We start from the raw sequence: 25,809 nt of genomic DNA, 5'->3' as shown, positions 1-25,809 counted from the left end.
GCACAAATGACAGTCGTGGACGGTTATCAGTTACCCATGTATTACCATTGTTATGGACGTAACACAGTTAATATGTAAAACACCAGATATATGCTCTCTCAGTTTGCGCCGCGGCGGGGTGCGCGGCCGGCCTATGGCACGGGTTAGTCCATGTTTCAGAAACATTCGGCCGGGCGGGCCGGCGCCGCGCGGCAGCCATCACATTTGTACTGGTGCAATATCTACAGCCGGCCGGCCGGGGCGCACTCGCCGCCCGCCACGGCGCCTCGCGCGTCGCCTTATTGTCGGGAGGTACTTTGTACTAGGCGCCGCGCCGGCGGGCCGCCCCCGAGTGCCGACCTCCGCCGGGCCGGGGGCGGCACCGCGTCAGACGCACCGCTCGGAAGGCAAGACATACTCTGCTCGCTCGCAGCAGCTCTCGGGGCTTAACTAATATCACAACCTGGCGGGCCGACGTGGCGCCGCTCTCTGTCTAGCGTTACTCACGGTTAGCCTATCTAGCCACCTGTGGGGCGCGCTCGTGGCGCGCGGGGTCGCGGACCGCCGCGGCGCGCCGCAGGTACTGTCGTCTCACGGGGGCGGCGCGGCATGGGCCGCCAGTTACACGGGTTAGCGCGGCCGCCGCGCCGCCGCTGCTGCCTGGGCCGGGGGCCGGCCGGCCGCCTACAGCTGCGGCTCGCCGGGCGCCGCGCCGGCCGGCCGCTCCTCCCCCGACAGCTCGGAGGTGGAGTTTTGCCGAGAGAGCGCCGGCCTCCGTCGGTGCTCGCAGAGTGCGCGCCACAGCCGCAGCTCCATGCCGCCCCTGTGGGAGGGAGGGAGGTTCACAGTCAGTGACGAATCGCCGCGCGCCACAGCCGCAGTTCCATACCGCCCCTGTGGGAGGGAGGGGGCCCACAGTTAGTGACGAGGGGACCCACAGTCAGTGACGAATCACACGCGCGCCACAGCCGCAGCTCCATGCCGCCCCTGTGGGAGGGAGGGAGGTTCACAGTCAGTGACGAATCGCCGCGCGCCACAGCCGCAGTTCCATACCGCCCCTGTGAGAGGGAGGGGCCCACAGTTAGTGACGAGGGGACCCACAGTCAGTGACGAATCACACGCGCGCCACAGTCGCGGCTCCATGCCGCCCCTGTGAGAGGGAGGGGGCACACAGTCAGTGACGAATCGCCGCGCGCCACAGTCGCGGCTCCATGCCGCCCCTGTGAGAGGGAGGGGCCCAAACTCCACAGTCAGTGACGGAGTTCGCGCACGCCACAGCCGCCCCTGTGAGAGGGAGGGAGGCTCACAAACAGTGCGAATCGCTGAAGTGGCACCATATCAGCAAACACCGATAAATGGTGAAGGGCAACGGGGAAGTCGGTACGCTCGGACACTCAACACAGACCCCAATCGATATCAAACTGATGTCATGCATTCATACACAATGTGTCATCGTGCACACACAAAGGGACATGACATTCCTGACTGCACACAACCCCAGTTTGAGTACTCCACTATCAATGTACGGAAATGATGAAACCCCCTCCGCCCGCGCAGGCCGAGCGGTGCTGAGCGGGCCGGGGTTACAGAGCCGCGGTCAGGTGCACCAGTTGGTCAACAAAGAGTCGGACCAGTCAGCGACAGGGTCATCGGTGATGAGATCACCTCATGGCGTGGCAAGACAGAAGCAATCGGGGGGGGGGGGGGAGGGGGGTAACAGGGTACGGTGGGGTAGCCGCCAGGAGTAGGAGACTGCGTTCAATCGTCATAGATTCTTTCAGACAAACCACACAGTCACACACCTTGCTAAAGCGTTATCAGACTTACACACGCACAGCTACATACTGTATCGAGTATCACCGTATATGAGGACACAAATATTCGCCTCGTCCCCCTTGGTTTATCCTAAGCGCCCAAATCGTCGCTCACCTGAGGTGCAGCCGCCGCAGGTCCTCCCGGGTCATCATGGCCAGCACATCGTCCAGGTGGTAGCCCTCGTTGATGAACTGAAAAACAGACACGACAGTAAGCGTGACACTCAGAACGGGACAACAGTTCGCGAATAATTAACACAGCTTGAAGGGATCCTATACGCGTTATTTCCATGAGTTGGCTGACGGCAGACGGAGTATTATCGTGAAGATTGAGGCCGTCCCCATTCGGATTGGAAACGAAACATCAACATCGATCCGCCCCCTTTCGTGTGACTCTGACCGCAACCGGCGGGAGGATTATGAATAGTGAAACTGGCACAGAGCTCCGATCTGCATAATATGGGGTCGTCTCGCTAACCGGGACGCAAACAATGGCCGATGGCGAAGGCACATGGCGCTGCCAGCCCTTTCAAGCATCTCATATATGAATGAGCTCACGTGTGGGCAGCCGGAAGTACTGAGTAACTGACCCGTAATACCAAGCGCACACAGTTTTTTTGCATGCACATTGCACAATTGCGCAGGTCCGACCGTGAAAGCGTGATACTTTCTCAATACAGTACACCTGAGTTGTACCGATGTCCCAAGTGAAAACAGTGCTGCCGTACTGACCCGTGGGACTGGGCCAATAGGTATACACATGACGTGTACGAACTGTGATGAGTGCGGTCTTGACTGACCCGTGAGACGGTGAGGTGGTCGGCGCCGTGCTGCACCAGCCAGTCGACCAGAGAGCCGTCAGAATCGGCAGACACCTGGATGTGCGGCGGCGCGCCGGCCGCCGGTGCTGTCAGCTGGCCGCCGGCCGTCGGCGGGAGTACCGGGGAGGCGGCGATACCCGAGTCGGCCACAGACACCTGAGAGCTGTACCTGTCGGACGGAGAGCCGAGTCAGGAAACAGGACAGACGCCCGCCTATCATTTGTACCTACAGGACTGAGTGGCAGCAAGGGAGCAGGCGCCGCAAAGCGTTTACGAAGAATGTCACACTGAACTGCGAGGTGGATTGACTAATCCGTACACAATTATATCCAAGGCTGGTCCGAGAAATCCATGGCGCGTCCCGCACTCACTCTGTGTCCTGTCGCTGACGGTGGTGTGGCTGCTGCGGGCCGACGGGGGACAGGCCGGCCAGCAGCTGAATCTGCAGCGTTTTGTCGGACAGCGTCCAGCGCAGCAGCTCCTTGTAGTCGCGCTGCGACTCCAGCAGCTCGCTGAGCAGGCGTTTGTTCTCGCTGCGCAGCCGGTGCAGGTCGGCCAGCGTCTGCGGCGTGTAGTCGTCGTGTCGCACAGAGTTGATGGTGGAGACGCCGCTGGTACTGCCCTCCTCAGCGGGCGCCGGGCCCACGGCCGCGGCCCCTGCCCCGGCGGCGGCGGCGGCTGGCGGCTCGGCCGGCGCGCCCACGGCCGGCTCCGGCGGGTGCAGCGTGCCGCCCGCGCCCACCGCCGAGTCGGCCTCGTCGGCGTCACCCTCCGACTCCTGGTCGCCCAGCAGGTTGGCGCCCAGCTCTGCAGAGAGGAGCAAACACAACAGATGAGAGCGCGCATCACCAGAGGGCATCCCATGGGAAAACGCAAGCACAACGGTCCATTTCTTTAACGTTTCTGGCTACTTCTGTAAAGGTCCATCTCCCCACCGCACAGGCTAGTGGCGGCGCGACTGACTAAGCCGTCAAACTACTAGGGTGACTCCATCACACGGTACCTCTAACCCAATGCTTACCGGGAGACAGTATGAGGATGGCCATCTGTATGGCGCTGCGCACCAGGCTGTCCAGGGCGAACATCCAGTGGGGCTTGATGTTGTGAGAGCGGAGCGCAGTGTTCACCTGGCGACATAATGGTGGATAACGTCAATGGAGGGCAAAGAGTCACTGGTGAGAAGAGAAACTAGTAGCACATAACTCATAAGTCACTCACTGAGGAGACAGGAGTCACTGGGAAGAAGCGAGTCACTGGATGGACGAGCAATACTTATTAAAACACCGAGCCATTGGAAGGACGAGCATTGCTGGAGTCGACACATCAGACGACACAAGGAGAGTGGATTTCAGCACATGCAGACAACATAGTGTCTGGATGACTAAAGGCGCAAAAATACCCTACGTTTAGAACAAAGTCAAACCACGAGTCCAGTCACAATTACAGCCAACAACACTAACAATGATATGAACACCAGACATGCACATTGCACAGCTAGCACACGACCAGACCAAAACTGCAGACATGAACACTTAAAAAGCTGCCGATCAGGCACGTACAATGTACATTAAACAGTGTCCGAGTGTAGTAAAATGCCGGACTTCAGATATCACCACTGATGCCGAGACTGATAGGTACCACGCTACCCGGCCTATGGCTAACTCACAGTCCAAACCAGAGAAGGAATGAATAGTGATGACATCTTGGACGTCAATTTCCACAGCACAGTTTTCCCTTTCAGCTATAGTTCCAAAAAATAGTTCAACTTTCGTGCAGCATGGTCGACACAGACACCTTAACGTTGCATTTTTAATTCATGAACAAAAGTTTTTTCCACTACAAGGACAAATGCTCCCGCTTCATACAGAGAACGGAAACAATCTAAAATGACTTGAAACTTGATTAATTTATAGCACTAGACAGCAAAAACGTTGGCAAGCATCGACAGGATCAGCCACTACGCTGACTGACCGGAAGTCTGGATGTGCCGCGCGTGGGTGTGGTGTGGGCGTCGGGACTGAGCGGAAAGGAAGAGGGAGACAGCCGCGGTTGGGTACTGCATCATCATAACCGCCGAGCAGAAATACCCGATAAGCGCGGCGATTGCAAGAATAGCACCACCACTGCCAGTACTAACTTGGAGTTCAAAGAAAGTGACGAGCTGCAAATGAAAGCCAAACAAAACATGGTATGGATGAATGCAAGACTGGAATCGGTCCCCACTCCTACCCTGATTCCCTCCGGGAACCCGTGCTACCAGTACCGGGAGCGGTGTCTCCCGGAAGCGGCGCCACTCACCGCGTCCTGGAAGAGGTAGAGCGCCCGGTGGATCTGATCCATAGCGCGGCCGTCAAACTCGAGCTCCTCGCGCAGTGAGTTGATGGCCGCCTCCAGCGCCGTCTTGTTCTGCTCGGGGATAAAGTCGCGCAGGCCCTGCAGCAGCAGCGACAGCTGGTCCTGCAGACCGGCAAGACGGAACATCGGTCAGCGGCGGGCGAGTGGTGCGGGCAGACACAGGACCACTCAGACGCATTGCGATACCTTCTATAACTCACCAGTCACATAGAATCCAACATCTGCGTCACAACATTCGCACAAGCCTCCTAATGGCAACAATACAACACAATGCTTCCACCCACCTCCCCACCTGCATGTAAATAAACGTTAAGAACCACACAGCCTCAGCCTAGTATCCACACAAATCTCCAGTTCGACTGCTTGCCTCGCTCGTTCTCCTGCACAATCCACCCTCCAAGCGTTCGGCCGCCAGACCTACCGTGGTGAGCATGATCTGTCCGATGCCCGGCTCGTTTCGGATCGACTGGTACCAGACGTCGACTATCTTGGGCTGGTCCTGGGTGAGAACCCGGTGCAGTGTCATCCGCCGGTGAGAGTCCTTCTTCAGCAGGTAGAAGCCGTCCTCCTGCGCGCAACGGAACGACAAGGTTAATATAAACTGGGAGGGAAAAGGAGCCGAGCCATGGCGCATGATGAAAGCATAAAAGGAACATAAACTTCAACGACTAGTTCTACAGACTGAATAAAAGCAAAGTGAAGAGGAAAAACGTAAAAGGATTTACAAAACATTCGAGAGATCAAGCATAACAAATAATTCAGGTATTTGGCTTGTATAGGACTTGCAATGGCTCGCCGATTCACCAAAAAGCCCCGGAAGAAAAAAAAGGACCAACACAGTGAGTACGGACTGGGGTCGGCGTGGGCGAACAAGGCACGTACTAGTTCTCGTGGTGAGTCGACATCAGGGCTCATGAAACCGATCGACGAGTTGCGCCGCAGGATCACCGTGTCGTCAAACTCGGCACTGCTGAAACACGTGACGGGCACGGAATTCCGTCAGACACACGAGATTCCGCCAGTGACGGGCGCGGATTCCGTCAAACACACGCGATTTCGCCATTGACAGACGCAGGCTGCAGTCGGAGATTTGGAAGTTTGCGGACTTTTTTTTTGAAGACCCGGAGGGCTGACCCAAATTATTTGGAGACTGACAATCTAGGAATTTGCGTTGGAGTATGTCGTTCCTAGCTCATGACATTTCGCTGTAAAGCTACTTTTTGTTGGGTGATTTTTCTAGCCTCATCAAACTCGTTGAAACGAGACAAATATATGAATGGAAATTATTTTTTTCATTTTGAGCAGGGAAGATAAAATTTGTGAGTCTTGCTGGTTACTTCATGCGATGGCATTCGTGAATCTACGTTAATGATTTAATCTAACGTTTATATCACCTTAACCATGCTTCTAGACAAACAATATACATGTGAGTTTCACCAAAATTATGAGCAGGGTAGGTAAGTGAAACAAACTGAAAACCAGCATTGTCAGAACATTGCACACTTATGTGACATGAAGTGAATAACAAAATCTAAAAACAAAGAGATTAACTTATTGATATCAGTCTAACTCTAAATCGTGCAGCCGGAGGCACGCGAGGATCTTGGTAAACGAAAAAAAAACACTATCCATGCACCTATATGGCACTAGACTATATCACACGCAAACGGTACATGTTTTACCGGTACAAGGCCAGAGGCGAACTGCACCCAGAGCGGTAGAGCGACTCGGCACTAGAACAGCCAGCGACGGGCCATCACACACGCGCAGGGACGGCTAGTTGGAAGGGGCGAGTACGATACCCCGCGGTATGCCGGACGCCGACTGTAAGCCCCCGCTGTGTGCGGTAAGCGCGGCTAAGTCCACCGTGTGGACGGCTCACCACGCGGTGGGCCCGCCCCCCGGCCAGCACGCCACAACACCGCGTAAAACCGCATCAAAGCATCCCTCTCCCAGGGTACCCAGAACGCCCGGCAAATCGGCAGCCCCAGAAAGTGCGAGAAAGATAACTAAATCTCCCGGTAAAACATAACCAGTCCAGACCAGTCATCAGCAAACACGACAGCCATAGACAGCTAGAGACGCACAGCCCAGCCAGCCATTCGACCAGACCCGAAACTAACCCCCATTCCGATAGAGCACATGCATTTACGACAGTCGGGAGCGGTGAGTGTTCGTCGGGACAGATCGCGCGCGTTGTGGGAATCAATCCGCCGAGACCGCGTGCGCCGGTAAGTCCGAGAATAAAGAGAGCAGAGAGTAGAGACCGCCGCCGCCGAGCGCGGCCGTGCGCCGGCCGAGCAGTGCCGCGCGGGGCCGAGCGGCGGTCGTCCAGCCTACCTGGAGAAGGAGAGAGTCGAGCAGGAGGCAGGAGAGCCCACAAGCGCCGCGGCGGAGCCCGACGGCTTGGCGCCGCCGTACGAAGCGCTAGAAGAGAGAGCAGAGAACGGCCGGCCGTTTAACTGCAGCCCGGGTAGGCGACTCCCCCGCTCTGCACACTACACAGCAGTTAGTGGGAGGGCGGGCGGGCGGGAGGGTTAAAGAGGATCATGCCGAGGACGGTGGGAGGGGGAGGAGAGACAGACCAGCCTCATCACCACCCTCCGCAGCCTCAAGCCAGCCCCCATGGCACGTGCGGGGGCTGCCGACACGGGTGATCGGCAGCACTATACAATACACATGCCTGCCTATCTAGATAGCAGTCATTACACAAATACATGGCATCATCAGGAAACTTTCAAACAGATAGCCCGTTAGCACAGAGACAATGCACTGTCACAGTTATTGATATAGATTAGGCCCATCTAAGTTTGGTTAAGGCGTTGGCATGGCTTAAAATACGGGATATAACCGTGAAAACACATAAATCAGCGTCTCTCAAGCTTGCGTGAGTGTAACTAATTGGCCAAAATAAGCCACTGGAACAAACTATCCGTGCCAATAGCGCAGGTTTCATGGAAAGGTTCGCATGGGTCGTCACCTCCTTTCCCAAAGCGCTGGAGCTCCACAAAATGCGCCGTTAACCCGACCGACGGCGGCCCGTATTGAGGCCGTGACCGGGGTCGTAACCCGCCGCTCGACCCGTGACACGAGCACTACATTCGCAGTGTCAGGGACACCGCATGTGGTCTGCCATACATGCAACTGGCACGACAAAAGGCCCGCGCTGACCAGACAAAACCAAACAATGGAACGTGGTATGCGAGTTATCAGCGACCAGACCGAACCGGTAAAATAAAACGAAAATTTGCTGTATGTGGTTGCAGTGAAAAGCATTTGCCGAGAGAGAAGGGAACGCCAGACAGTCGCATCAATGCGATAGCTCGCATGACTATGAGCTAACGGCGAACCACAAAGTTCCTGGCTACTTCTTACGTGCATTCATGAGCATTAAAGCAATTACTTTTTATGTGTTTACGAATAGATATTGGATTTGTCTGAATCCCCAGCCGCCGACAGGTCGTACCGTCGTCTCGTGCCGGTCGTAGCGCCGATGCCTGGAGCGGCGTCGGTGACGGTGGAGCCCAGGCATTGGTGTTGACGTCAGCCCAGTGGGGGAGCGCGCCTGCAGCGCGGCAGCGTCCTCTGAACATGACGCACAGCGCACCATGAGCCACCCACCAGCAGCGTCTGTCGTTTGTCGTTATGAACCACCCACCACGTCCCCGGCGCTACATTCAATCCCTCGACAGAATAGACGGCAGTGTGGTCAGCTGACAGTGACAGCCCGGTACGACGAACCCCGTCAGTCACAGACGAGTTGGCAGCGGCGACCATCACAGACGGGGGGGGGGGGGCGTCTAGACCGCTGCAGTCACGTGCGACTGATGACCAGGTGCCACGCGGCGGTGACAAGTGTGACAGCATCCAGTCCAGGTGAGGGGGTGACAGTCCATCTGCAGTGTCCCTCCTCATTCCGAACAGACCCACATAGATCCCAGAGCCGACCCGACCCCGTCCGGCTTCATGCGTAACGCGTTCACTCCAGCTAAACGGTAAACCTCGCGGCGCCCGGCGGCGTAGGTATTGCAACAGCCGCCGTCGCCGAACAACCATCACGAATGGCCAGGAATGCGGATACCGTTCGCAGTGCGCACGGAGACGGCATCCGCCGAGGCCAGCTGATCGCCTGCTGATGACGTCATCGGAGGCAGTGGAAAATACCGGCGGCGCTGAATCCGATAATGCGAAAACGGCATGACCAGGCATGCCGCGCTAATGAGTTCGCCATTTCCAAAGACATCGTGCCAACGAGGTATGCTGGATTGACACGTTACATCAGATCAAGACCGATACCGCAGGATGTGAGGAGCCACAATCCGTTAGATGACGAATACATCATCGAGGGCATTGTTTGCAATAAAGTGAACGAGTGGCAGTATAGCTAGACGTGAAGCACACCAGTAAACAACTCACAGAATCTCGAAAAAGTAGCCCTCGACAGAACAAAGGCAGTATCCACCACACAGGAAAGACAGGAGGAATCGTGCGCAAAACATCCTGTGCAATAGAGTCACCGAGACAGAGAACAGACACCATTTTACTACGCATCACATTCACTACGGATGGGTTCTGATCAGGGATGCGGAGCCGGAGCCGGAGTCGGAGCCGGAGCCGCCGGAGCCGGCATATTTTGCCCGGAGCCGGAGCCGGAGCCGGAGCCGTGAAACAATATAGCCCGGAGCCGGAGCCGGAGCCGGAGCCGCCAAAAAAGGGGGCGACTCCGGCTCCTTTTTATTTTTTGAAGAGGAAAAAATAATTGACCTAGTTCGGTTTGACAGAAGTACAAGGCAGTAAAACATATCGTACTATTGGTCTCAATATAAGTGCCCAGGCGACCTGTAGTTTTGATGCGGTGAATACCCTCATCCTCGCCACAATGCGAGTGGGGGTGGCGCTGGCTGGGAGGAGGGGTGCACTCGGCCCGAGTTGTGGCGAGGGTAAGGATATTCACCGCATCAAAACTACAGGTCGCCTGGGCCCTTATCTTGAGACCAATAGTACGTCATGGGCCATCAAGTGAATGAAAAAGCCGAATATCCCCAGTATCCCACAGTACGCAATCAACTTCCTGTCTGCTCCTCCCCCCCTCACGTCTATTACATCCCCAGAACATGAGGACCGGTCATCAGGTGACGGCCATTGTTTTGAAGCCAGTGCAGTGGACTGCGACTCCCAGCACCGTCTCTTCCCACCCCCCCCCCCCCCCCCACCCCCCAATGCAGCCGAGATGGGTGTCAGCTTACGATGGTTCAGTGAACTCCGATTTGCGGCGACTGCGTTTCCAATGCCATCGCTTCCTAGTCCTTTGTTCTGCCAGTTCTCTCCGAGGTGCGTTTGCGCGGGGACGCGGTGAGCCGGTCATGGCAAGAGTAGGATAACGCGTATAACCAATCCAATTTTTCTTCCACCCGTATTTAATTGATTGCATAGGGGATGTACTGAGTCGGAGCCGGAGCCGCCGGAGCCGGAGCCGCCGGAGCCGGACCATTTTACTCGGAGCCGGAGCCGGAGCCGGAGCCGCCATAACATTTCACCCGGAGCCGGAGCCGGAGCCGGAGCCGATTTTTTTCTCCGGAGCCGGAGCCGGAGCCGGAGCCGTTTGAAATTTCCACGGCTCCGCATCCCTGGTTCTGATACATATCAGCCTGGCCAGCGGCGCAGTTCCGATGCATCCTCTGCCGTCACGACGTCAGAGCAGGTGGGTCGTGAGGCCGGAGGCGCTGATCAGTGACCGGTGGGGCATGAGGTAGCGACCAGTGACCCCGTAGGCCCTGAGGCAGCGATCAGTGACCCCGTGGGACCGGAGGCGGCAGCCGTTGACCCTGCGGGAGCTGATTTCAGCAGCTGACCTCAGGGGAGCTGCTCCCGACCCGCCGACACCACCACTCGTCAGCAGGCCGCTAGGAACGGAGCGTCACGCCACTGCATGACCTGAATCAGCCCGTTCCCGCCGGGTCCGAGCCCCCCTACCCACCCCGTCCACCAGTCAGCCGTGGCTCGTCCATCCCCGGATCTGTCGCCGTGTGTATGTTTACCAGACACCTGGCGCCTCTGTTTACCTGGGGCTGGTGGGTGCCGGCGGCAGCGGCGGCCCGGAGCGCTCCTGGCGCAGCGGCACCGGCGAGTGCCGGCCCGGCGACGGCCAGCGGAAGTACACGTCCACCAGATCGGCCACATCGTTCACCAGCAGCAGTGGCAGGTCCGGTTTGGGCCGCATGGCTCCTTCGGTCTTCTCACGGAGGTTCTGTGTCGCTCCCGGTCGACCAAAGTACGCTGACCGCCGAACGCTACTGACCGCTATCGTCACGCCGCGCGGTATTGGTGCCGCTATTCGCACGGTATCAGTATCGGAGGCACGCGATCAGCCGTCGTATCAGTATCACAGCCGCCGCACTGCGGCAAGGTCAGGCAGCCCGCGGCGTCGGTATACGGGGCGCGTCCGAATGCTATTATTTGAGCAGGCACTCGCTGGCGTATTCACAGACTGGCAGTTCCTGCAGATGAATAGAATAGCTACCCAATTAAGCAACTAATTATCACAGTCTGACTACTGGCCAAAAGTTCTTCCGGTCTTCGTTCACTTCACGCCTAACGACCGATCACCTCCTCGTCAAGCAGTCTTCACTCCTCTCCGCTGTTCACCGGCCCGCGTCGCTCGCGACACTGTTCACCGCTCGACGCGCGCGGCACCGCTGCGGGACCGGCCCGGACGGCTGCTCGGCCTCAACTGACGCTGCGCCGCCGCCTGACTCAACCTGCACCGCCGGCCGGCCTACGACGCGTAACGCTAGCAATGACGGAATCCGCGGGCCTCTGATAGGAGGCCGGTACAGTCCCACCACAATCGGCACGTGTAATATGGGGAGCACGACGTATTTTGATTAGTAAGAGGCCAGGATTGACGAGTTGTGACAAGGAGTGCCTCTGCTACCGTCAGGTCACCTGACGTGTCACTCTGAATTGCAATCTTCAGGGGCCCCAGGTGGTATCACGACGCAAGCTCCGGCTGCCGTGCCATGACCGACACAGGGGGGATTCCGGCGTTAGAAACGCCACAAGAACACGAAGTTACGTAATGTCCATTACCACTGGAATTGCATCGGTCAGAGGCACAAAGCTAAGTGGCAATGTAAGCCGGGGGTATAAAACAACCATCTCACAGCGGCGTGCCAAATGTCACGGCCGCCCGGCGCCTGGCGTCCTGCAGAACTCCCTCAGCGCTCAGCGATGTTGATGCACGGTTCTCGGTAAACAACTGCCGTCATTGCGCCACCTGATCAGTGCACACACGCCCATGATGTCACTCCGATGACATGACCGTTCAATATACATAGACCGTCGCGGCGCCGACCGGGGCCGCGCCGAGACCCGGAACAGATGCCGAGCGGAATTCAGCTGCACGGAGATCCGTCCGAAACGGCGCCTGGCTCCCCTGGGAGGGCCGGTCCCGATCGCCGCAGACTCAGACACTTCCTCCGACATCCTGGTATTGCTGAGCGGAAGGGGGCAGAGATAGCAGCGGGCGACACAGCGCCTCTTCGGTCATGTCCGTCGCTGCAGGGTGACGCGGGGCGGAGCCAGACAGGGATAGTATGACAGCCGTTTGGGGGCCGATTTGGGCCGGCCAGGGCGCTCTGGCATCCGCCGTTCTCAGAATCTGCTGCAGATACGAGCCGGGTGGGCCAGAAAGAGCGCCACAGAATGCTGGCGTGCGGACTCCCCACAGAATCCAGCAGGCTAGATCCGTCAGAAGAGAGTCCAACTGAGCTGAACGAGTTACCCAAGTAGGAAAACACAGCGATACAGCGTCGATTATGTCAGACAGAACCACCGCAGCCAGGTGGTCTGCCGAGCCTGGTTTATAACCGGGCCGGGGTGTTGAGTCGTTGACCTGGTGACCCCACAGACGCGGCCGTCAGGTCACGCCAGGAGCGGCGACATGCGGCGGTCGGTCGGCGGTGCGCGTCCGGTAGAAATTCCTGCACACGCCGGCCGGCGGGGGCTGCGGGAGCCATCCCACGGCGGTGCGGCACGGTGCAACGGTGAGTCAGAGATCAGAGGCGCCGCCGCACGCGAATTCAGTCGAGCTCAATAACAAACATTCCAGCTTCCGTGCCGAGCGCAGGATTTGATTCTCGTGTGGCGCACGCAGTGGTAGAAACGCATTAAAAGCCAACAGGCATGAGTCGACTGCGCTTGCCTTACGGAATCATTCAAGTTAACTTCGTCAGGAGTATGGAATGGTCGTCTAGCCATGTCGATCGAATGTCGATCGATGTCGAACGAGCCAGGGACCACTCCCACTTTGCACAGTGCCGGCCGGGGTAGACGGACTGAACACACGGTCTGCTGGTCATAGAATGCATTTACATTACACGAACTGCAGGCCGTCGGCCGGACACTCCTCAAAGTAGCTCGACTGCCCGCCGGCAGCCTCCAGACGGCGTCAGAAATGATCGATTGACGGACGTTTCCTCGCGGCTGGTAACTGATCCTGTCAGTCTGAAATATGTACAGCCGGCAACATGCAGCTTGGAAAACAGGTAACTCGCGCTGTATCAATCGCCTGCCGCACGCCACCAACAGTAAAAACGTGCGGGTGATGCATTTTGGAACAAGGTCCTGCACATGCCTGTTGGTGGGACATGACCTTGGTCGCGCGCAGTAATGCCACTTAATGGGTTGAATGACCTTGCACATTGCTATAACACATTGCTATTGACTGTCGGTGCGGGTTGGTTGATGCTGACATCGTTCTAAATTTAGAACAAATAGCATATCACCCCGATCAACAGTCAATCTGCCGCGCGTCGACACATGCCACGCTGCAGTGCAAACACCCCGCGGCAATATGTCGCGCTACTGTAACTCATTCCACCACGATAATACATCGCGCCGCTGTAGGCTACTCGCGCATCAGCCCGACGCAGCACTTCATGCCGCGGCTGCCCATCCAGAGCCATGGCAACAACCGTCATTACCACGTTCGTCCGTCGACACCTCATGTTTGAGATCATCAGAACAGCCAGCCACCCCGCAACAATCAGTATGTCATCGCCATGCAGTGTCTTTAGCGTCTCACCCTGACTCCAAGGGTGTTACTGTCACGCATCGCCCTTTAGCGCCTCATCAATGCCTTCCCAGCCAAACCGCGACCGGCGGACTTCAGCCTCGGACATCACCACCGAGCGACCGGCTGTCACCACCGTCGCCGCCGCGTCGCCATCGCTGTTAGCACCTACAGCACCATAGCATTAGCTCCACGAACCGCCCCGACCGAGCGCCAGCCGGCGGGTGCAAGGTTCGCCGAGCCGTCTGATGACCAGGAAACCGGCCGAGCTCGGCAGATGGTCTGCACCGGACAGAGATCGACTCTGATCGGTCTGATCAAACGGCCCAGATCGGGATCTGAGGGGGTTGGGGGGGTTCGCGGAAGGTGGCGGTGTGAGGGAAGCATTTCCGACAGGCTCCCACAGGCAGACTGGGGAGGCGGGTCTGTGGGTCTGACTGTGTGTCTCGCTGAGTCTCCGTGAGTCAGCGCAGTGCAGTCAACTGCGGTCAATCGACACTGATTTGACGAGACAAACTAGTCCGATGGTCATGACCTTTGACGATGAAAATCTGCAGCAACAATAGCACCGGTTGGTAACATCGGCAGGCAGGTCAAATTCAATAACGCCACCGTTCGTCGCCTGACATTGACAATGTCAGCAGGCTAGATAATAAAGGTATAAATAGCGCAATGCCCGTGTTACATCCGTCTCCGAAACAGGTTTTTAGCACGGCAGCTGTATCGGTATTCGTGAACACCACACAAATCCAGTCCGTCACCACCACTTTGTTGTCCATCAGTCATGGCGCTGGCCGCTCTCCGAAATTACTCGTTCTATGTAGACTGAGAATTGGTTCATTTCGTCATCCCGTTACCAGACTGCATTATAACCGCAAACTTACTCATAGAATCGGCATCACGTCACGGAAAACAATTGCCGCTCCTTTGTGAGTGTACTCGGAAGAGGGCTACGAAACCCACAACAATACCACCAGTATGCTTGTTGGCTTGTTTTGTATCAATACTGATTTGCAACTAAAATCGTTGAAAACATTTCAAAAAAAAGGTCGTCGGTACATCCATCTTCTAGATGTTTGCACAATTCTTCATACCGGAGTGCCGGAGCATGAAATAACCTCTCTTCCCCTTTCCAATCAACAGGAAATGGGAGACGCCCAAAACCCACTCGGTAGCCGATGACGTCACAAAGGAGTGAGACCAACCCTAACCCACACTCCAACACCCTTCAGAGTCAGAAAGTAGGACACCGGATAGCCTGATAGTTGGGGCACCGCGACCAGTGACCACTGACCAATGTGGGCCTTTCCCCAGTCTTGCCCCGTGGACGTGACGTCAGAACTCCCCAGTCCCCCCACACATCCGCCGCGCCGGCCCTATAGGGTCGATGACGTCACACAGGAAGCCGAGGTGGCGAGTGCGTCACGCGGAGAGTACCATGATGACGTCACTGGAGCACAGAGCGAGGAAACCTGACGGTGTCCGCATGTCTCGGACCGGTACCGCACCGGTCCCAGACTGAACTGCTCGTTAGCAATTCGAGCCGCGTCAGTAATCGGACGATAAAGTAACGGGCCAAGTGGCATTGTGACGTTTCGACTTAAATCGGGCTTATTATATCATTTGTGAGTCAGTGATAAGCTATCGTCCGTACAATCCTTAGTTCAGCGTTCATCAGAAATCATCCAAATACCGTCCTACGATGTTACAATACAGTAAGTCTACCAGTGTGGTTTACATTTTTTTTTCTTTTACTTTAGATAAGTTGCATGATGCTTCCTTACCTTCGCAGCCGTCTCCTGGTAATGCAGCATTGGACAGGACATACGTGCAATGTCAATGTGAGGAACAAGCTACTGAATACAATGACAAGCTAAGATCCTATTGAGAGTAATTCATTAACCCTCCGATTACTTCATCTTGCAGTAGACAGACCGATCACCATTGTCGATCGGTCTATCCAGAGACGTGGCATGACGTGGCTAAAGCACCGGGTCGGAAAATCGAGCCGAGATCGGGATAAAGCCATCGGCCGTTCTCTGATGGTAACTCAACACCACATGAAAGCTGCAGCCGTGCATGGTTCCATGCCGGAAAACCGCGCACACCAGCATCAGCAGCACGCGGGCGCGGCGGTCTGACCTCGAGGGCTGCGTGAAAGTTTTGCAGCCAGCCCAAATTTATCCGGACCGAAACGAAAGCATGGCGGCGCCGGGCTCCGCAGAACCACGTGTGCATATTGCAGAGAGCATGACTTGGCTTCGATACCAACCATGTCTCTTTCTAAGAAGAGCTCAGTTTAGAAAACCGAGTTTGGAATTCGTGATAGGGCTCAATCATGTTCCAAGAAATCTGGTATCAAATCAATGTCACACACTCGACTTTTAAGTTGAACTGTGGAGAGTCTCGATGAGTATGTTTTTGGTTGGCCGTTATAGGGCTGCAACGATGGGGTGAACGGTGTGTGACCTACAACTAACGGATGTTTCCCCAGAGCCACAATCAACAGTACACCCCTGTACAGTCACCAGCAGTTGCTACCCATCACCCTCGGACGGCGGGGGAGCAAGCTACCACCGCCCCTGCGAGACTAGCGCCGCCATGCGCCAAGAAGTGGAAACACCACGTGACTGAGGCCACGTGAGGGCAGGGTCACGTGATGGAGGGGCGGAGCATAATAGCTTTTGCGCCCGACACTAACTGAAATGCGGCGCTGTGATTGGGCGCCTTAGCATGAATGAAGCCCCGGCGCCAGAATCAGCCGTTCGCCTTATATGGAAAGTGAGCCTTTGCGTTTCACTGTTCTGTATTGGTTTGAGAGCCACGGCACCATACGAATTGAGAGCCCCTTTGAACGGGTCACCGCCCGAGGCACTGAGGCGACGACTGTGCCGGGCAAAGTCTAGCCTGGTGGGAGAGTTGGGCCAGGGAAAGTGCGATCGAGCAGCCACTGGGACGTGGATTGGTATTATCCAACCGCGACAAACGATGTCAGCAGCCTCTTCTCGTGTCATAGAGTGTCTATCTATGACACGAAAGGCTAGACAGACAACGTGGGCAGTGCCCAATCAAAAGCTACTAAACGATCCAGTTAAAAGGTTGGCGAGGTAGCCAGACCAAATAAAAGTTTTTAATTCGATTTTGGTTGGCAAATGACATACAAGCCCGCTGTGATGGACCAAAAAAGGAGCTGAACAGTTCATACAGCTTCTAAAAAGCTCAACGGTTTAAAAATTCCAAAGTTAAATGTTAAAATTCAGCCTGCATCTTTAAACTCTGGTCCGGCGCTGGCAGGAAGCTTATATTGCCACTTGCAATTCCACTATCGTTGCAATATAACCAATAGTTCTGTGAGAGCAGCAATTGAAAGCCCCGTTGATGGGGGAGGGCGGCGCGAATCGGTCGCCTCTCTCCTTTTCAGTCGATATCTCTTAAAGTATAGCAAATGTCGCCACCAAACTTTCAAGACCCCTCCGGGCATCATTTTTACACCTTGTGACCAAATTTTTCCAGAGCTCTTATGAAACGTTAGTCACAAATGACGTCAGAGAGATGCCATGTTCTGTCATTTTCGACCCAATAAAAGGTTTAGCGGGAAGAGCTGTCACGCTTAGTTTTGAAGATAACGAAAAATATTCAAGATCAAAAAGATGTAAAATGAACAGCGCTACAAACTGCTAACTCTTATTTCCAAACAAAAATTGATTTTGACCATCAAAACTATAGATGTATAACACCCCGAAAATACCAACAACTTTCAAAATTAAAATTGAAATATATGTTATAGAACTAGCTGCTCTAGATATGCCAAACTTAAACTCGATAGCTTCATTTTTAGCAAAGTTATGGCAAAAAAAATACTCAAAATTTATTACGTAAAATTTTCAAATTCAATTTTTAGCCGTCACAGAACACTCAAAGCAAGCCAAAGACCATTGAATTTCCTGTGATGAATTGCATCGAATAGATACCCCTTTTATGCAAAATATCAACTTTGAAATTTGACCTTCGTTGACCTGACCTTGACCTGACCTCCACCAAAATGTAATCTTAACTGGCCCCAATGGCCGTCTAGCTCACACCATTGAATTTTAAATGTAAAATTGCCATAAAACATGCATCACACGACCCTAGCATAGTTGGGTTCATATTGTGACCCTAAGTGACCTGACCTCTGTGAACTGACCTAACATCAATGACATCTTTAGGCAACATATGTATTAGACAACCAACGCTCCATCGATGTTTTTTGATAACATGCCTTTTATTTGATGTGTTAAACTGTAAACGCATTCCTTAGACTAAATCGGTGAAAAAATGCGACCTTTGACCTGACTTGTAACGTCATGGGTTGCACCTAGGTCAACGAAACCTGGTAACAAAGTAGTTTCCTGGTGGGGCTATCGATCGCTCTTTGAATGTTTAAAATCGGTCGGTAACTTTCCGAGATCGGTGGAGGGTGAAACGGCTGCACCACCCGATCAGGTGGGAGGGTCCGCCAATAGCCCAGGGGGGCGCGGAATATTTATTCACTCATACAGTGTCATTTATTTTGAGAACACCTTTCTCACGCCATGACATGATCCTAGTCTCGTAATAGAACGAGATGAGGAGAGTGTTTTCACGCCTCCTTATGCACGGCTCTAAGTGTCATTGAGCTATTAACTGTCAGCGGTTTTCGGACAATGAAGTTCTTAGTTCTTACTGAATCCAATTTAATTTCAAACGATTGTCACTGTGCTAGTTTTCTTCTTATACGTTTTTGAAAAAGCGCTGAAGAAGTCTTTGATAGACGAAACCGGTCCGCTTATTCTTTTTCTCATTGTTTTTTGAATATATTCGTAGACTACTGGCTCTTTACTACAAAATTTGAGAATGTTTGGTATTACTTTGACCCGAACGATGTGCAGCTGAATTTTCCCTCTTGAATGATTATGGACAGCTCGCGAAATTAACTTCAACCTAAACTACCAACAAGCAGAAGAAAATCCGATACAAGCCTACCTCAATCCTCTCACCTTATTCAATCGTTGAAACGTTAACCCTCGCCCGCACATGCCATTTTCCCATCCTAGAACGCACATGGGGGGGGGGGGCACCCCCCGCGCCATTTCGTTCCTGTTGGAGATACAGCTTCGTGGTAAAGACCAAAAAGATTCTTTGGGAAGAGACGAATCCAATGATGCCCAGTTTTAGGATAGAGGATAGAGGAGCAGGAAAGAGTAGCAGCTATACCAAAAATCAGGCTTCTAGCTCTAAAAATGTTGAGTGCAGAGCAGAAAGACTACCTGGGGGGGGGGGGGGGGGCAACCCCCCATGTGCGGGCGAGGGTTAAAGGCATTTGTTCAGTCCGAGTTGCTATGTCGACCACCCGCGCCGTGCTTGGGGGGGGGGGGCGTTTTTACGCCCTTCCCAGTCAGGTTTTTTTCGCGAATATCTCAGAAACGGCGACGCGACGCGTAGCGTCATTCAAGGTAAGGTCACCAGGTAACGTCAAGTGACCTTACCTCAGAAAAAAAAATTCGAAAGCTCGTTGTAGCTACACCGACTAAGCGATCACTTTAAAACTTTCAGTAATTGCTTAGGGTAACAGTATGCATAAAATGGATACCTCGGACTTTTTATGTCTGTGACCTAAGGTCAGGTCAATTTTGCGACTGCTCCAAGTCAATGGGAGAAAATTGAAATGCGCCTCTTTTGGACGAATTTCGTTCTACACCCTCTCAAACATCGGTTCATAGGTAAACATGACACACTGAATCGGAAAATTGCGCCTGTGACCCCTGTGTGTGCCCCTGAGGTCATTTTAGGACATTAAAGGTCCTCAGCAGTTTTTTTACTTTTGACAGAGACGTGCTAGAGCGGTGAAAAAACCGTTGATCTGAGGCCAAATTTGAGGTCAATCAGAGCGGTGCCCTCTGGGGGCTAAACCGTTGATCTGAGGTCAAATTTGAGGACATGTAGGCGAAAGAGCGTTAAAAGAGCTATCGAATGCGCTTTTCCGCAGCGCTGTAGCTCTATTGGTTCCCGTGTTAGCCGTCGGGTGTTCGAAATCGCTGAAATCAACAAAATTTGACCTTTGATGAACCCTGGTGACCTGACCTTTGCACTGACCTTAAAATGACCGAGTGTGTTCCTCCTTATTCTTGACGCTCTTTCGATTGCCGCTTACTGCGTGTCGCTACGTGGCCCAGGAGGGGGCCACGGAGGGACGTGAAACGCCCCCCCCCCCCCAGCACTCGATGGAAAATTCATGCCACCAACACGGCGTGGGTTAATTGTTATGTTAGCTAGCTCCTGTTGTAAGCTGTTGAGTCGTGGACCTGATCTTGAAGGAACTGGGCCTAACATTTTCATAGCAAACGTAAAAAATGTTTAATAGGTTGTGCAAAAATAGCATCTCTTTTATGAAACATTTGCGAAACCTTCAACATCATCCCCACTGACCCCATTAGTGCCGAGCTCCCAACGACAACCATAAAAGCGTCCCCATCCCGTCATAGGCGGCGGAACGAGGAGGGCACCGGGACACCGTGCCCCCCTTTGATTTTGGCGATTTTGGCCCTATGAGCGTTGCATGGAAATAATAGGGCCAAAAGTCGGCAGTGCCCCCCCCCCCTTAATTGAAGGTGTTCCGCCGCTATTGCACCCCGTCAACGTGGGTTTATCATAAGAATGCTAAGATTTAATTTCCAATCCGAAGCAGTGATGATGGAAAGCAAATTTGCATTTTACATGTGAAACAAGCTGACACAACTAAATATTTCCTCTCTCGCTCCCTCTCACTGATTTACCAATTGCCCTCTTTCTCATTTTACCCTCTCTGGTTTTCCTTTTCAGTTTTTTTTCTCTCTCTCTTTTCTCTCCTCCCGTCCTTATTCTTTCCCCCCAGTCTTTCTTAGCTCTCTCTCTCTCTCTCTCTCTCTCTCTCTCTCTCTCTCTCTCTCTCTCTCTCTCTCTCTCTCTCTCTCTCTCTCTCTCTCTCTCTCTCTCTCTCTCTCTCTCTCTCTCGCTCTCGCTCTCGCTCTCGCTCTCGCTCTCGCTCTCGCTCTCGCTCTCGCTCTCGCTCTCGCTCTCCCTCTCTCTTTTTCTCTCTCTTTTTCTCTCTCTCTCTCTCCCTCTCTCTCTCCCTCTCTCTCTCTCTTTCCCTCTCTCTCTCCCTCTCTTTTTCTCTCTCTTTCTATCTCTCCCTCTCCCTTTCTCTCTCCCTCTCTCTCCTCTCTCTTTCACTCTCTCCCCTCTCTCTTCCTCTCTCCCTCCCTCTCTCTCTCCCTCTCCATCTCCCTCTCTCTCTCTCTCTTTCCTCACAATATTCTCGACTGTCACAGCGTTGTGGCTTGTTTCCAGACAGGTCCAGGCGCTCCCCACTCCGCAGGCCCTAGCCCACACGGCCCAACCGCTCGAACACCCTCCGGCGGATGACCTCTGACCTCGGCGACCTGACCCCAGCCGACCGATCGCGTCCCTCTCCACGCCTCCGTCCCGCTTCCCCCACTACAGCTGCGTAGTAATTGTAGCGTGTGCAAAGGTCACGTGACATTATTTACTTCTGCGACTTGTTCGGCTGACAAGAGATGGCACTAGTGGTCTGTGGATCAGAGGCGGGGCTAGGTTCTACGACTTCTTGGGGCACACTTTAGGGCAGAAACGAGTTTTTTGGCTCCCCATCCCAAAATGCATCGAATATACAAAAACAAGTTAGATATTCGAAAATCGGAGGACCAAACGGATCGTTTGACGTAACTTGCGCGACTGAGAATTGATCGGTCTTCAAACTACTGAACAAAAACGAGGTGATTAGTAGCAAGTGCTGGTGACTGTACACAGTTCACTCTCCCAGAGGCCAAGCGACCGGCGAATACAGCAAGCGGGCCACTATCAGCCACTGATTCACAGCAGCCCAGGCGCCCGGCCAGACAACTAAGCACTTATCCAACACATTCGTATAATACAGCACGTTCAAAGCGGCCGGATACCAGCGGTGTGGTACAGATTGATCTTTCTACAGAATACCGGGCAGAGCCTGGCAACCTGTTTCTATATACCCGCTCAGTGTCTTACCCCGCCCGTCCATGAGCTTCCCTCATCATCCGTCACTGACCTTTCGTCGGGTGACGAGCCGAGGCGCGGCAGCAGCGCGCGCTCCTGCTTGTTGACCCGGTCGGCCGGTACGGAGATGCTCCTGTTGAGTTCGCCCATGTTGGCCGTCATGGTCAGCCGCAGGTTCTTCTTGCGGCCATGCCTGCCGGACCAGTGAGGTCATACAGCATCGCCACGGAGAAGGGGATCAGCGACATACAGCATCGCCACAGAGCTGACCAGTGAGGTCATACGGCATCGCCGCGGGCTAACGAACGACAGACCATCCGACCGACCATCGGTAGAGCTATGTAAGAGGGTTGTTGTGAGGAAAGGCGGTATCAACGTGATATTAAGCCCACAATCCTGCCTGGTTCAAAGTGTCGGTGGCTTAACCAATGAGAAGAACAGCGACAAGAAGGCCTAAAGAGTTTATTTCACGCCAAGCTTTCATGATCAGACAGCACGATTAGATCTCAAGGTCAGATAATAAGGAAAAAACGTCACATCCAGGATGACTCGATGTTAATTATAGCAGTAATTTTGACCAAGAAAAGAATATTTCATGACATCAGTCCACAACGATCCGAAAAGAAAAATCGCATAATCCCGGACAGGTAATGACTCGCACAACAGCTTCACTTGGCCATAAAAATAGCACAGGTAACTCAGCAGTTTGGGAACCAGTTTAGGATGACGTGATCCACATTTTACCTGCATGCTTCGCAAACAATTAGGACTGTCCTTGGTCAAAGTTGAACCGTGCTCGGTCAGCGTCAGAATAATGATGTCAGCCGCATCACGCACCAGTGAATGGACTTGCCAATTTTATGTCTGTTGCACGTCTAATGAATTCAAACCGGAATGACTAATTATGAGACCGACAGTCTACAATTGAGCTGAATGTAAAAGATCGTTCAAAGAACCGCAATTGAGCTGCTTTGTTACCAAAGACGACCAGGGTTTACACCAGTTACTAGGAAGCGGCGACAGTTTGTGCCTTTGACTTCGGGTGTCTATTGTGAAAGAAAAACAGATAAATGAGCATGATTTTTCCAGGGACAAAAGATACACATAGCGGCTGACAAGCCACTTTTAAAGGTAGTGTGCCACCTTTGAAAGATTTCCCATTTTATCTTTCCTAGGATAAGAAGCTTCTGTTTTTACCTAATATCGCAAAAAAAAATCAAAAATGGGCCTGGAATAGTGCCTTTTTCGCCTAAAAGTTTTTCGGTTTTTAGATATGTATAACAACTGTAGTGGGCTCACCTGCAAACAGGCGTCGGGCAACAATCGCGAATGCGGCGCACTTGTGACAATAAGCAAAGGTCATTATAGTGTTACGACCATACGACGTACGGGAATGAGTTATCAGCTGTCTAATCGTAGACAACACAATGTCGAGCCTTAAACTGTAAGCCCGTATTGGTATTGTTTCTTTTATTTGGCTGTCGAACATTATTTATGGTTTGAAATATGATTTTATGTAAAATAATTGATATGAAAAAGCCGTCTTATAAGTTATGACCCCCATTTCACTGGCAGAAATGACAATGATCAGCTGACGCATTTTTCTTGGCCGAAGTCAGAGCGCGTGGCCCGACGCACCACGCGTATTTGGAAATTCCGACCTCGACGAGCATCAGAAGCCACCTAACAGGCGTGTTCGAAACCGCAGGAGATGATGATGAACGGGTTTATCGAAACTTGATTGGATGAGCATATCGGTAATAGCGATTTCAGTGTGTGCATTTATTGTTCATAGTGGTGTGAAATGTGGTTGGGGTACGACCGACAACCCGTCGGGGCGAATTTCGCACTGGGGTACTCAAAATTTGAAGAATTTAAGACGTTTCCATGAGTTTTGAAGGTATGGATAAGTTCTAAAAATCCGGTTCTCCTTATCTGGGCCATTAACTCCATACGGTCCAAGAAAGCTGGCACACTACCTTTAACGAGTACTTAATTTTACACACACACACACACACACAAAAATACACAGGACAATCCCCCCCCCCAAAAAAAAAACTCCATATCGAAATATAAGCCGACTCAACAACAAGCACCACCCTCTCGGACACCGTACGTTTTTGGCACAGCCGCGCCATCTATTCCAAATATGTACATAGTACAAACCTGAGCAGAGACCTGTCGTGAACCGTACAGCGCCATCATACTAAACGGCGAACAAAGGCGGTAAAACATGACACGACACATTACCGTGAACAGACACAGCGAACCGTGACCCATCATTGTGCACGCTTGACCATTCAGTGATCTAAGGTGAAACGTGACGCTCCACACCACCCTGGACAATGACCCGTTACGTGAACCATGACGCTCCACACCAAACTCAAGAGAGCTGTTCCGTGAACCGTGACGAGGCCAAACATCGTGAATTCGTGACCGCTGGTTGTACCCGAGCGTCATCTACTCACTCGTTCAGGAACGGGTCGTCGAGGAGCATGGCCGCAGTGGCGCGCTTCTCCGGGTTGGCCTCGAAGCAGCTGAGCAGGAACTTCTTGGCCTTGTCCGAGAGCGACTCGGGGATCTGCGGGTGCATCTTGTAGAATCCCACCTGGAGGAGGCGGCGGGGCACAATGTAAGAAATAGCGATCCGAAGTAAAGCCAGACATGAACATTGAACAACGATATCAGCTATGAACGTGTCTCGACTAATGTGGCAAATTGTGGTCAATAGTAGCGGTGCCAACTGCCACCCTACACATTTGATTCTAGAACATCGATTCTATCAGTCTTTAACGCTAGGACAAAAGCTTAAACCAGAAAGGCATATTCATCTTTAAGTATCGACTTCCCCCCCATATCTGTGAAGATCATCATCTCTACAGGTACCCCAGGCTACGAAACAGACAGGATCCACACCAAACTATCTTGCCATTGACCTGCGGCGTTGGCCGTACACCGCACAGACACTGATCTAGCGCTGCAGCGGTCATACCTTGAACATGGCTGCCTCCGGGGATCCGAGCTCGATGAAGGGCGGTTTACCGGTGGCCATTTCCACCACGGTGCAGCCCACCGACCAGATGTCAGCCTGTCAACAGACAGAAACAGTGTCAGATCGGCCAAAAAGGCCATTGACCACGTGTCAGCCTGTCAGTAGTGTAGTGTAGTATCAGCCTGCCAGTAGTGTAGTGTAGTATCAGCCTGCCAGTAGTGTAGTGCCATATGAGCAGACGGCCGAAGGGACAGAGAAGGGGGCGCCACCAGCTGCTCGAAGTGCCCCACTGCCCATGGGTGGACAAGAGGAAAACTTTCAAAGTCTGAACTCCGAAACATCAAACAGGGGTTTTCGATCTTAGGGTTTCTCCCAAAACGTGATAGCTAAGGTTAGTCCAGATTGCGCCGAGCCGTATCATATGAAGAGAAAGTCACTGAATAGGTACTATCTTCGGAAAAGGGAAAATGAATTTGAAAACCCAGCAGAGGCTAACCTAGTGAAATATGACAGCATACAAATAATTAATAACTCAACTCCACTCAAAGCTACTAATATGCTACCAGTTACCACCTACCAAATATTACCGTTCGTAGTCCTAGTCACGTCCTGTCAAGGACAGGTTATGAGGTATATACTGATACAGCATTGACAAGGATTACGTGAAAGCTCAGCCGCATAATCTAGCCTCAACGTTCAGGATTAGCACAGAGATGCGGCGTCTTT

At 53.3% G+C, this 25,809-nt stretch overlaps 1 protein-coding gene across 11 annotated transcripts in view; it reads right to left on the bottom strand.

Annotated features, from left to right (window-relative positions):
* Window positions 1-20: 20 nt before the first annotated feature.
* The window catches only part of LOC122382396 (mitogen-activated protein kinase kinase kinase 15-like), a 65,389-nt gene continuing 39,600 nt past the window's right edge, over window positions 21-25,809 (bottom strand). For 7 of the 11 annotated variants that reach the window (XM_043367643.1, XM_043367636.1, XM_043367638.1 and 4 more), the window contains 12 exons: window positions 25,084-25,179; window positions 24,560-24,699; window positions 22,144-22,293; window positions 7,310-7,396; window positions 5,852-5,939; window positions 5,391-5,537; window positions 4,913-5,071; window positions 3,636-3,741; window positions 2,986-3,421; window positions 2,594-2,783; window positions 1,909-1,985; window positions 21-802 (listed from right to left, as the gene is read on the bottom strand). In XM_043367643.1, coding sequence (XP_043223578.1) covers window positions 664-802; window positions 1,909-1,985; window positions 2,594-2,783; window positions 2,986-3,421; window positions 3,636-3,741; window positions 4,913-5,071; window positions 5,391-5,537; window positions 5,852-5,939; window positions 7,310-7,396; window positions 22,144-22,293; window positions 24,560-24,699; window positions 25,084-25,179 — 1,815 coding nt within the window. In that variant the 3' untranslated portion in view covers window positions 21-663. Of the gene's footprint in view, window positions 803-1,109; window positions 1,200-1,908; window positions 1,986-2,593; window positions 2,784-2,985; window positions 3,422-3,635; window positions 3,742-4,912; window positions 5,072-5,390; window positions 5,538-5,851; window positions 5,940-7,309; window positions 7,397-22,143; window positions 22,294-24,559; window positions 24,700-25,083; window positions 25,180-25,809 lie in introns of those variants that run through there. The other 4 variants (XM_043367637.1, XM_043367642.1, XM_043367640.1 and 1 more) reach the window with 4 other exon arrangements.

Source organism: Amphibalanus amphitrite, unplaced genomic scaffold (assembly GCF_019059575.1).
Source record: "Amphibalanus amphitrite isolate SeventyFive unplaced genomic scaffold, NRLGWU_Aamphi_draft 000139F_arrow, whole genome shotgun sequence".
NCBI classification, from domain to species: domain Eukaryota; kingdom Metazoa; phylum Arthropoda; class Thecostraca; order Balanomorpha; family Balanidae; genus Amphibalanus; species Amphibalanus amphitrite.
This window is presented reverse-complemented; position numbering and strand designations above follow the sequence as displayed.